At 41.1% G+C, this 12,559-nt stretch overlaps 2 protein-coding genes across 2 annotated transcripts; one reads left to right on the forward strand and one right to left on the reverse strand.

Annotated features, from left to right (window-relative positions):
* The first annotated feature begins 3,484 nt into the window (after positions 1 to 3,484).
* LOC118230318 (GTPase IMAP family member 7-like) lies at positions 3,485 to 6,183 on the forward strand. Its single transcript, XM_035423201.1, has 3 exons — positions 3,485 to 3,636; positions 4,343 to 4,405; positions 4,552 to 6,183. The coding sequence occupies exons 1-3, from the start codon at positions 3,618 to 3,620 to the stop codon at positions 5,424 to 5,426; spliced, it is 957 nt and encodes a 318-aa protein (XP_035279092.1). The 5' UTR covers positions 3,485 to 3,617; the 3' UTR covers positions 5,427 to 6,183.
* Positions 6,184 to 7,568: 1,385 nt separating this feature from the next.
* Positions 7,569 to 12,176, reverse strand: LOC118229047 (GTPase IMAP family member 4-like). The gene is made up of 3 exons (XM_035420702.1): positions 11,674 to 12,176; positions 9,143 to 9,826; positions 7,569 to 8,450 (listed from the first exon to the last, which is right to left on the reverse strand). Exons 1-3 carry the CDS (start codon positions 11,675 to 11,677, stop codon positions 7,582 to 7,584), a joined length of 1,557 nt encoding a protein of 518 aa, XP_035276593.1. The 5' UTR covers positions 11,678 to 12,176; the 3' UTR covers positions 7,569 to 7,581.
* Positions 12,177 to 12,559: the final 383 nt, after the last annotated feature.

Here is a 12,559-nt window from a genome sequence, read left to right on the forward strand (position 1 = left end):
CCTGGGTCGCTCTAGCTACCTTCCCGGCGCCGGCTCAACGTTTTTCCTCGTTCGCTTCCAACAGATACGGTTATAATCCTTTGCCCTGGTTACGCTGAAGACAGTCGACTCCCTTAAACGACCAGAACGCGAGTAAAAGGTAATAGCTTACGCGCTGTCAAATATGGCCCCAAATATTCTAAAATGCACCAATATCTTCCCAAATAATAACTGGCCCTTATGACTTAACAGGAGTAAGCTAAAGTTATTCTCGGAGGAGAGCTCGCTGATCTTTCTCTACCAGCTGTGCGCCGATGTGTGTGAACAAAACCTGCCCCGATATTCCACCTTACTCCCTCTGCAGGAGGAGGAGAAAACGAACGAGGGAAAAAAGGGAGGAAAGAAAAAAAGAAACTGAGAAAGAATTTCAAGTGAACGGTGTTCCAGAGCGCGGCTACCTTCAAAGTTTCCCGGTGAAGTTAATTCGCGAATAAAGAGCCTTTCTCTCTCATTTGCTATGCGTGAACATTTTCTTCAGGTTCAGAATACAGAGTCATGCCTAGTCATTCACTCATCGGAATAGGACAAGTCTGTTGCCTGTTAATTCGGTCTATTGGTTTTACCAATCTCTTGTTCATCAAATTGAAATATGATTTTTATGGTTTGTTACAGCAAGCCTAGGACAGTTCAGCAATTAAATTTTTTGGACAGCGACAACGAACAGAGATATATAGGCTACTAACATGGTCTGATGACCGGACTATAAATGCTTAATACATCATTAGTAAAGCAGCGTGGACGTGTAGTTGGACCTGAAACGCATTATAGCGTCTGTTCTTAAAGCGGATAGCAGGATCACTCGACTCACAGGATCGCAATAAAATCATCCTCTGTGTTCCAGGACGCATAGGTGGCTGGCCGCTTCTGATCGCGACTGACTTCTCCAATCACAGGTTTGGGTCAGTGAACGCATTGGTCTCAGTAAATAAACGTGGAGCTGGAACGCCCTCTCGTGGCGAATATTTGTCTATGCACCGGTAAAACTTCTAAACTACAAATGGACTGGCCAGCTTTGTCAATAAATGAGTCTGATTGCGAGAGTATATCGCGTAGCATGATGCATGCAGACAACATCGACGCTGCAGCTGTTATATCCCCATACATTCTTGTAAAACTAGTTTGGATACATAGTAATAAAGTTCTACAGAATTTATTTTGCACTGTAGGCTACTAAACTTAAAATTGCACTGGCCCTTTTGCATATCTTTTAATACTGTCTTCATAAGTCACGTTCGTTCATTACTATTATGTATTTTAATTATTATATTATTATCATTTGCCCGATTTACAATGTCCAGGTCTAATTTTAGATCGGGTTCCTACCTGAAATGTCCACTTTCAATTTGCGAGAGGCACTTGTGCCACCTTCCCTACCAGCTGAAACGTGCGAATTGTTTTCGTCTTTTCTGAATTATTTTTCTAAAATTCTAAGTCAGTGTTCTAGAACGCCATTGCTTTCATTGACCAGTAATGATGGTTACATCAGCATTAGAATGTTCAATTAAGAACGTTCTATTCATATAGCCTGTTCAAAGGGTTGTAAAGGAGAAGGCATGCACGCGTAGATTGAATTCTCCAGATTGACCAGAAGAGGTCGCTGGTGTGCCAGGAGACACTGAAAACTATTATCTCCAGTCTGTTCGTCTACTTCCCAAGCGGGCAAAACCAGACTTCGTTCTTGAAGCTCATTTCCTGATCTTGTTGTTCCTGGTTGCTCACTATTTTTTACAGTCTCTGGTCTAATTACTCACTAGGCAAGTAACAGTTCTTTTTATACTTTGGTTCATATGCTGTGGTTTTGTCTAGTTTGTTGTTGTTTATGTGCACTCTTTAGCTATCTTTAGTTCTGGGGAGGTTGAACGAACGACTTTGCATCAAAATTTTGCACCCCCCAATTTGCACCATTATGATGACAATGATTATAATATAAATTATGCTTTTATTATTATTATTATTATGATTGTGTTAGAAACTTGTATGTACTTACATTAAAGTCGTTCACAGTGACTAATAAGTAGGCCACACAAAAACAACCAGTGACACAGTAGTAATCCACGGCTAAACCAGCTGTTTATATACGTTTAGTGTTCCAGTCGCATTAAATAAAAATTAAAAAAAGTTTCCTTCATTACACCCACAGCACGTTAGCATATTTTACTGACCAGTAATTTCCAAAAAATAATATTTGAGTATTTGCACATAAAACATCCTGCATGGGCCTTCCCTTCGCTGATCCTTGAGAAACAGATGAGCTTTGTATATATTGTATATTTATGCAGAGCTCTACAATCCAGTCTCTGAAAAACATACATCGAGACCTCGGGACACATTGTGTACAAAGCATTTTCATATCGAAGAGTCAGCGAGCATTCAAATACCACGAGGGCTACTCTATGCAAGTTGTTGAGAATGGGCAGCTTCACAGTTTGACATAATACTGGTTTTCAACATTTTATCACAGAGGTTGCGAACCACGGATTTCAATTTCACACGTGTCGTCTCGTGTATTGTGTAGTTGCTGATTTTTGTGTTTTGAGACGTCAAAAAACAAGACCAATTGAACAAAACCAATCGCGTTCTCTGTCGTCTCTCATCGTCAATTCCATATAGGTTAATCGCAAAATGACAAGAATAGAACGAAAACTCGGACTTGCGTGAAAATTTAAATTAGGAGTGGTACAGCCACCGTTTGCTTTCCTTCAAAGTTACTGCTAGCCGAGCAGCCAAGTGTCCCTCCAGATGCGAACCATGCACCATAAATTAGTCCATAGTCTTCCTGGTCTTTTTGTGGAATTGAAGAATGGCAGAGTAAAATTACGGCAGTCTGAAAAAGTAAAAGGGACAATTACTAGAATTAACCTGTTATTTTACCCTGACAAAAAAAAAGTGCGGAAGGTGATTTCCAGTTTGCTTTTACTGTATCACCAATATAAATTACGCAGAACTACCGCATACCACACATAACTGTATTAAACGTTTTGAGTCAATTACAACGGGCTAACAAAGAAAATCCGGAAGAAAATATTCAGCAACCGAATTAAACCGTTTGAATGTTTTGGTATGTAATATGCTGTCCCAGCACGAATGCTTAACATTTTATAAAACGAATACTAAAGCAAGAAAAGAACAGAAGAGCACACGTTATAATTCCAGGACGTTGGCAGGCTATAACCAAAAGTAGGCTACTGCGTCGCATAGCATACAAGTTTGATTTCAAGTTATTATGAAAATAAATCGGTTTGCGGCTGCAGATTTTTAAAAATGGCGGTTGAAATAAAACACTGCAAGTAGTCGACCAATCAGAAATTTTCAGCGCTTGCGCCCCACCCCAAAGGTTCCGGTACTTTTGGAAAGTACTACCCCACGAACAGGAATTTTTTTTGGGGTAAAATAAAGTCCCCGGAACTTAATTTAGACCCTAGTTCCTGCGGTCGAAACGCGGTTTATGTAACGTCAATCTCGCGACAACCAATCATATTTCACTTACAGTGCAGAGCGTCATCTCTTGTCAGCGTGATTCCAGCAATCATTTTTTGTTTGCTTGAAATCAGAGTCACTCATTCTCTTGAAGAGGAAATATGGCTTCTCAAAGTGAAAGTAAGCTTGAAAGCTTCTTAATATTAACAAATGAATGCATACGAACATGCAGCATAGTGATATTTCAAGTAATTACGATAATGTCGCTGTACTTAATGTTCGATTTATCTGGTTGAGGAGTTTAATACTGGTCTTTTTTATTAACATGCTTTTATCTGGGTTGAATCCGAAACATTGCACCAGCAATCCCATAATTAGGCTACATGTTAAAGAAACAATGAAATAGCGCTTCAGAGGCAATTCGTTTGCATATTTTGCTACCTGACTTAATTTGACCGTCTCGATAATTTGAATATCTACGAAACCTTCGGACAGCGGCCGAGCTAGATGCAGCATGTGAACTCTGTACTATGCGACGTGGATCGTCCCGATCGCTGTGCTTGTAGGCTCGGTGTTGTTCGTAGAAAAATTCCTGTAGCGAATGAATGTCAGAAATTTCGGATTACAATTTCCATGAGTTGGTAAATGATAGAGACATGCTTTGGAAGTGTGGTGGGTTAATTCGCCCACATTTCCGAAAAACTGAAATGATAATTTGCGGTGCAAGATTGCTGCACAAACTATTCCGTCCTTGCGTATTACAATGTTTTTGGCCTTACAGTGAACTCTGTTAGCACAATAAATGGGACTATGTATGTGTTCCTTCAGTCTGACTGCTTATACAGTTTTTTCCCCCACAAAATTTATAATTTCATACATTCAACAGGAAAACTGGATGAAAAGGATGCTACAATAAAAAGAAGACATAGCATAGAACGTCCTCCCGATAGTAAGTGAGAATATCGTGTACATTTACTTTGAACACACCTGTGTTGTCTTTTTCTTTTAGCTGTTTGGCAGGCATATAGATGGCAGAGCAAGCTTTCTCTTTTGAAGCCTAATCTCTCCCTTTATAAAATGTCTGTCTCTTCCCAGTGCAAACGGCGCAAAGGATAGTGTTACTGGGGAAGACGGGATCTGGGAAGAGCTCGTGTGGTAACACCATCCTGGGAACAGAGGCCTTCAAAGTGGCGTTCAGCCCGTCCTCTAAGACCAAGCAGTGCGAGAAGAAACGGGGGGAGGTGGACGGCAGGCAGCTGGTCCTGGTGGACACCCCTGGCCTGTTTGACACCACGCTGTCCAAAACGCAGTTGGAGCGAGAGATCGGCAAATGCCTCAACTTCTCGGCGCCGGGGCCCCACGCCTTCCTGGTGGTGATCGGCTGCCGTCGTTTCACCCAGGAGGAGAGGGTGGCGGTGGAGAGGATCTGGGAGATCTTCGGAAAGGAGGCCGATAAGTACGCGATGATCTTGTTCACGCACGGGGACGAGCTGGAGGGCACGGTGGAGGAGTACCTACAGGAAGCGGAGGAGGACCTGAGAGAACTCGTGCGCCAGTGTGGGAACGTCTACCACGTCTTCAACAACAAGGACCCCGCCGACCGCGAGCAGGTGCTCTCGCTGCTGGACAAGATCGACGCCATGGTGTCCGCCAACAAGGGGAGCCACTACACCAGCCAGACGTACCGGGACGTCGAGCGAAGGATCGCAGAGAAGGAGAAGGAGCTGAGGGAGTCGTACGAGCGCAAGATGCGCGAGAAAGAGCGGGAGCTGCAGGAGAAGTACCGAGCGGAGCTGACGTCACTGGAGAGACGGCTGCAGGCGGCCGAGGAAGACCTGCTGACCGAGAGAGAGAAGAGGAAGCTAGAGGAGGAGAAGAACAGAGCGCTGCGGGAAATTATGCGGTACTACGTGTCACGGATGAGAAACTGCAGGCATGAAGCCGAAAGCACGCCCTTTTTAACAGCCTAAAAAGGAAAATGGACACAAACCTTAGAATATATTTATGATTCAAATCTATGTTTGACACATGCTATGTGTGAATATCCGTTCACTAGCCTTGTGTACCAGCAATGTCTGGCCTGGCCTGTTCAGCCAGTGCATTACATTACATTACATTCATTTGGCAGACGCTTTTATCCAAAGCGACGTACAAAAAAGTGCATTTCATGGTCGTAGACAACTGCTGAACACAGGTTCAGTAAGGTACAATTACTTATTTTGTACAGCTATTTCTAGCCGAGAACAATGAACACTATTCTGGTCTAACATCTGTAAAGCCAAATAGGCAGAAGAATAAGCTACAGTATTAGGACAAATAGTGCAGGATAGTCCCAGAGTACAGAGGGAAATATAATTGAAAAGTCAGATAAGTAAATATGTGCCTTTGCCATCACAATTTATCTACATGTCTATTTGGTCATTATGTTATGTGCGCTAATACTGCAGAGTGGTAGTGAATTTTGGAATGTTATTCCCTGTACAGTATTATTACAGCTGGTAACATAATGTGATGCATCTGAAGACTATATGCCACATTAGATGAAGGTGTGTCTCCATGCTTCAGTAGGTATGTGTTGTGAAACAAAGTGGCTTCACATGCTATTCAGTTACTTAATTTTAACAAATACATTTTCAGTTATGACATTATTTGTTATTATTGGTTTATGCATGCTGGTAAGTGAAAGCTGGGAAATGTAAAAATAAATGTACAATGGATAGCACTTATTTTAAGGACATTTTATTATTATTTTATCTTTGGATTCATACTTCATGTACAATAATAAGCAGATTTTCATTCATTTTGGACTTTTTTGGATAATTTTTGGATAATGTTTTTGAGAATAAGACAAAATTAATGTAGTATATGCACAGGACTTCATATACTTCCCTGTCAAGTAAAGGGATCTGAAAGCCAAAAACTCAAATCCCCATCTAAAAAGGGACAGATGAGGCCACAAAGCCCAACGAATCAAAACCTGTAAAACCAGGCGTTCTTATAATGACCAAGGAGATGGATAAAAAAACAGCACAAAATTCAGTGCCGTAGTCCCACATCCCTGTAATGTTTTCTCCAAAACAAGCAGTTTCTAGTGTGTCAAAATATCATACCCAAATCACAGAAGACAATGGCACTATAATCATACCACACCATTCCATCAGTTTTTCTGATCACCATTATCCCCTTTGGGAGGCCCTCATCTTGCTGTAGCACCCCCCTGCCCCCTGCCCCCCGCCCCCTGCCCCCCCCCCCCCCCCGGCCCCCCCCCCCCCCCCCCCACCAAAAAAAAGGTGTATAAAAAATAAAAAACATACATTTCGTAATACAGAAACACACATTACAGTACTGGAAAGGCAGTGTTAACAGTGCAATTTCATAATGATGAGTCACAGTAAGGCTGTTTCACCTCACCTTACAAAAAAAATGGCGGGCAATGATTACTAACTATCACGAATGCAACATGGATTCATTTGGCAGCGCTCAAACCACCTACGTCACCTACATCTAGATCTGGGCCCTGATGCTAAGAAACCGCTTTCACCATTCAGCTCCAAGAGGAGTCCAAACTGGCTCTCATTTTCACCCCTTCGCTTGCAAAGGTTTTATTTTCCAAGAGTCAGAAGGGACTTTATAACAGTGACAAGTTCCTGTTTTGTACAGAGGACGATAACCCAGGTTCAGAAATTAAAAGTCCTCCCAGTGTTTTGTTCAAATCACCTAGGACACAGCTCAGGAGGTAAGAGCGGTTGTCTGGCAGTTGGAGTGTTGCCGGTTTGATCCCCCGCCCTGGGCATGTCGAAGTGTCCCTGAGCAAGACACCTAACCCCTAATTGCTCCCAACGAGCTGATTGGTACCTTGCATAGCAGTCTTTCACCGTTGGTGTGTGTGTGTGTGTGTGTGTGTATGGGTGAATGAGAGGCATCAATTGTAAAGCACTTTGGATAAAAGCACTATATAAATGCAGTCCATTTACCATTACCTAGATTTGCAAATCAGCACAATTCTTCAGCCAGGATGTAGTGAAATCAACTGATGTGAGCACATGGGTGGAAGAGGACTTTCACTTCCAGATCCCTGGACTTTCCACCTCTAACATCTTTCTCCCCCTAAATATACTATTCTGCCTAACATGAAATTTGCACACTCATCTGCATCTTTCCCATTTTATAACAACCTTCATGGCATTTCTCGGAATTTGTAAACTTTTTCCTAAGAGCTTTCATGAAGAATGATTCTATTCTGTCCCAGGTCAGTTTAGTCCTGATTTCCTCAGACAGTGCCTGTATTTTTCTACAAATCGCCTCTTTACACGCTCTGAAAAGTCTAGCCACCTTTTGTCCGATAGTCTCGTTTGCCTTTCTGTACATCTCATCTGTGTAACAGTCTCCCCCGTTCTGCGTTACCATGCCATCGATCTTCTCGAGCAGTTTTTCAACCTGACCACGATTGTTCCTATTATTATTATCAAAAGCGTGAATCCTGTTCTCAAAGGGAGAGAAGAGTTCACGGAGTTCTGAGTCAGAGTTAATCTCACGAATCACATCTTCAACTGTCTTATTCTGGCCAAATGCATCCAAATGGCTGAACAGTATAATGGTGTATTTTTTAAAATCATCACCAAATCTCCTGTGAAGCTCCATAATGGTGTCCTTTGCCTCTTTTGTGAGCCGCTCCTTTAAAGAAATGACTAAAATAAACGCATGAGGTCCAGGTGCAGACAGACAAACGCTTTTCACAACTTCCTTTGTGATTTCCTCTTCCGAACCTGAAGTTCCGAAAAAGCCCGGCGTGTCCACCACCTCAACTTTTCTCCCACACGCCACCCCCTCTAGTCTCTCACACTGGCGTGTAACTGAAGATAGCCCACCCTGTGATTCAAACCCATCTCTGCCCAGGATTGTGTTTCCTGTGCTGCTCTTCCCAGTTCCTGCCTTCCCAAGAAGAACGAGCCTCCGCGGTTCCTGCGCTGTCTCCTCGTCTTCCCCTTCGAGAACTGCGGAAACAATCAAAGCATTGGCGAAAGACAACAGACTCAGGGGGGCTCTCACATACCGCTAAAACACTGGTTCTCACTGCAATGGGGTAGCCTGCTTTTTAACAGCCCCTCAGCTATCGATAATAAGCTAAGCAGATAAGCTTAGCTCATCAGATGTCCAGTCTACCTGCACAGACAATGTCTGAAGTAGTGTCCACCAGTGTAATAACTGCATGGCTCAGCTAGTGGACTTCATAGTGAAAGGAAGGGGCGGTTGGCTACACTAGTAGGACGTGTACACTACTAGTAGGACGTGTACACTAGTAGGACGTGTACACTAATAGGCTGCACCTGTACTGGTGGCGGGAGCTTCAGTGATGTGGCATTATGTTTGGACATTTCCAAAGTAGGAAGAAAATAAAAGATACAAAACGATACAACTGAAATAGTTGTCAAAATGCCTTAATCAAAGTTTTAGATAGTTTCATGAATTTTGGGAATTATCATTAAAAATCTAAACAGTATTTTTTAAGTATGTACACTTACTAATGAAATTTAGGGTTCTTAAATGCAAGTTTTCATAAAAACAAGAAAACATCCCATCTCCTAATTAAGAAATGAACTGTAATTTCACCAAAGATAGAGAGAAAAAAACACAACACAACGTGACATTTCTATACATACTTTTCCAGCCTAGCTATCCTACTTACGTTGGGAAATATCCGTGTCCTGTAAAATATCGTCAACAATAGCATCTGGGTTGCTAAGATCTTCAAGAATTTCCTCAAAATTTCCATGTTCTCTTTGCATCAACATGCGGTCAATTTTATCCAAGAGCTCCACAACTTGTGTGTCATCAGGGTTGGATTTGTTGTTGAAGACATGATATCTCCAGCCAAACTGGTCCATTAGCTCTTTAAGACCATCATCTGCTTCTTCAAGGAACTCCTCAATAGTTCCCTCTAACCTATCCCCATTGGTGAAAAGGACCATGAATTTACTTAAGGGTTCATGAGCAAAGAACTCGTGGATTTTCTCTATGGATTTCTCCTCTTCCTCTGTGAATCGACCCAGCTCAATCACCAGGAGAAATATACATCGACCTCGGCGCGAAAATGCTTTCACTTTTTGTATTTCATCTTCAATTCTCTCCATGCCATGCGTTGTGTCATACAGTCCTGGCGTATCCAGCACCGTCACCCGTCTTCCTGAAACAACCGCTGTCGCCTCCTTACATTCTCTTGTCTTGGACTTGGCGCCAAATTTCGACTCAAACTTCTTTTCTCCCAGGATGGTGTTTCCAGAAGCACTTTTCCCAGCACCTGTCCTGCCCAGTAAGACAATGTTCACCTCTGAGGGGCTGCCAGGTTCTGTTCCCTCAGTTTCATTGATTTCTGATTTATATTTACCAAATACATGGAAAGTAGAAAAGAAGGCAAAGTGTTATACAAAGATATTAACAACAGAAAATAATACAAAATAGAGGATGCACATTATAGGGCATTTTCATTTACTGTTATAGCTAATTATTCCCCATTTCTGTTATTATACCTAGGTGGTATGAACATAACATTGGACTCCATGTACACTGTCATCTTGTATTAGTTCACTTCAATAGAAATCTGTGGAAACCCATTCCTCATTTTTTACATTTGGTGAAACATAAGAATGCAGTCCTATTATGTACTTAAAGTCTAAATTGATTAAGTAAACATTTTAAGTTCAGTACACTACACAGCAGTAGGCCCAAACACTACTCAAAATCATTTGTTAACAAAATTTTATTTTCTTCAGGCTGCTACACCTGTGAGACTGCCCTGTCCATCGAGGCCATGTCTTCACGTTTGACAGCAATATTATGTCAGGGATCTTTCCAGGCTTGAACCCATGCCTCTATGGGGAGAAGCGGGAGCACTACAGACGATTTTACCTTCAGAGTAGGCTATTCTACCATTTAGACCACCACTTGGGTGGAAGGCATTGGTACAACAGTCTTTTCAAAAACTAACACTTATAGGCTACAAAAATTGATGGCTAATTTCACGTTAAACTGGACGTGGTCATCAAAAATGAATGAATTAATTAATAATTCCGTTAACGTTATTGAGAGCCGATTATTTGGTCTATTTTGCGCATTACCGTATTTTTGGATTACAGAATGACTGCTGAAATATTTCATCAGCCTTATAAATTCACACAAAACCAACTGTAAATCTACAGTGACGTGCTGCACACTACAGCACCAACAGCAAAGTACTGTAATACTGCTGTTAAACACAAAATTCCTAATAGTGAATTTAATTCATTTTAATCACAATTTTGATCATTTTAAACTTACAATTAACCAACCTCTGTCTGTTCAATTAACGGCCCCAATCAGAAGCCAGCACCCACTGTTGTTAGGCAAATTTCGAAATGTAGGTTTCCAGGACAGAAGAAACTAACTATTTGCGTAATCTCCGCCACATAATTATTACAATGAATATTTCACCTGAATATTGCAAATCACTTAAGCCTAATTTGATTTAGTAAGGAGAATTATGTCGTCGAAACAAAATCCGGATGTAGTCTTTCATACTTCATACGGTTTAATCAGATTCGAATTGTAGCCCGAATGTCATTGAAACGCGTAACGAAAACTGACATATCATAGCTTTTTGAACTTACAATTTCATAATGCTTGGCAAATTTTTTTTGGAGTAGCCTAAATGAGCAAAATCCCCCAAAAAATTACATTTATGGCGATAGCTTATATATTTTAAAAATTGGTAATAAATATTTAGGTAATATAAATTTGGGTTTATGAATTCATGGGATTCACCACGATACATAGATGCACATAATCCGTTTTTTTCCCTTTAAATACGTCAAATAAAATGTTCGCAACACTGCGAAGCTTTTACGGACGCAGCTAGTAATCGAAACTAAGTTGTTCCGACATTTTGTCGACCATAAATGTTGCGCGTTTAAAATTAATGCACGTGAAAAGTAGAAATTCAAAGACTTAAACCAGCCTTCCACATGTCTTTTAATTTTAGTTTTTTTTTATTTTTTTTTAAATGCAACACCTAAAATCACAAAACGCCTAGCTGTTCGTTTATTGCAATGCATTTCACCCTGCTGGCTATATTTGTCCAAATCCTTTTTTTAATGTTATTAAGGCTGTAGGCTACGCGTTGTTTTCATTTATACACGTTGCACTTTAAAATAGAAAAACTATTACGTTGTCGACGTAACTCACCCATTTTCTTTCCAGTTATTTCTCAAGAAGTATCAAACATGCTTCCTCGTTTCACAAAATGGGAAAATGGATGGTCGGCCGTGCAGTGTTGTTTCCTCACTGTGATTTCTCTCCTCCCACTTTGCTAGTTCAAGGTATCTTACAGATAAGACATACATTTCACCTCCATTGCTATATAAAGGAATAAAAAAGCTAACCAACCCACTAAAGCAATTTTGTTTTGAGGCCATGAAAGTACACCTACAAGCACATTTACAATGTACAACTTCACTGCTAGGTTACTGTGCGATTTCACCACATATTTCTATCAAAAGAGTTATATTGAGCAATACATTTAGCACACGCTTATCCAGAATGGCTTACAGAGGTTAAGTCGTGTTGCATAGTTTTCACTGACAACTGTACTGATGCAAATCCGATTAAGTAGCCTATACCTTGAACAGCAATACAAAGATATCACTGGAGATTGGACACAAACTCGCTTTTCGGTTACAAGCCCAGTTCTCTAACCACTGCTTACACTGACTCCATACCGTCCTAGGACACACCAGCAAAAAGCGTTAAGTATTTATAACTTTTGACATAATACAAGTTTCTTGGGTGACAAAAAATAAAGGATCAGCGATTTTTAGTAATGCAGTAATGTAGACCAAGATGAAGACGTGTAACCTTGGTAACAGGGTCGGTCGGCTTGCCGAGCTACTGCCAGAGACCCCTGAAACCAGGTCAGGCTAGTTAACAGTATGATTAAATGCTAACAGTAATGCATTTAGTGCAGCCTAACAAAGTCCGGAAGACCATGCGATTCTCCAGGACCAGGGTTGTAAAACCGCAGCAATGACCTCAAATAAATAAAAAGAAATAATAATAAATCCTTATCTACGCA

The sequence above is a fragment of the Anguilla anguilla genome, chromosome 6 (assembly GCF_013347855.1).
Source record: "Anguilla anguilla isolate fAngAng1 chromosome 6, fAngAng1.pri, whole genome shotgun sequence".
Classification (NCBI taxonomy): domain Eukaryota; kingdom Metazoa; phylum Chordata; class Actinopteri; order Anguilliformes; family Anguillidae; genus Anguilla; species Anguilla anguilla.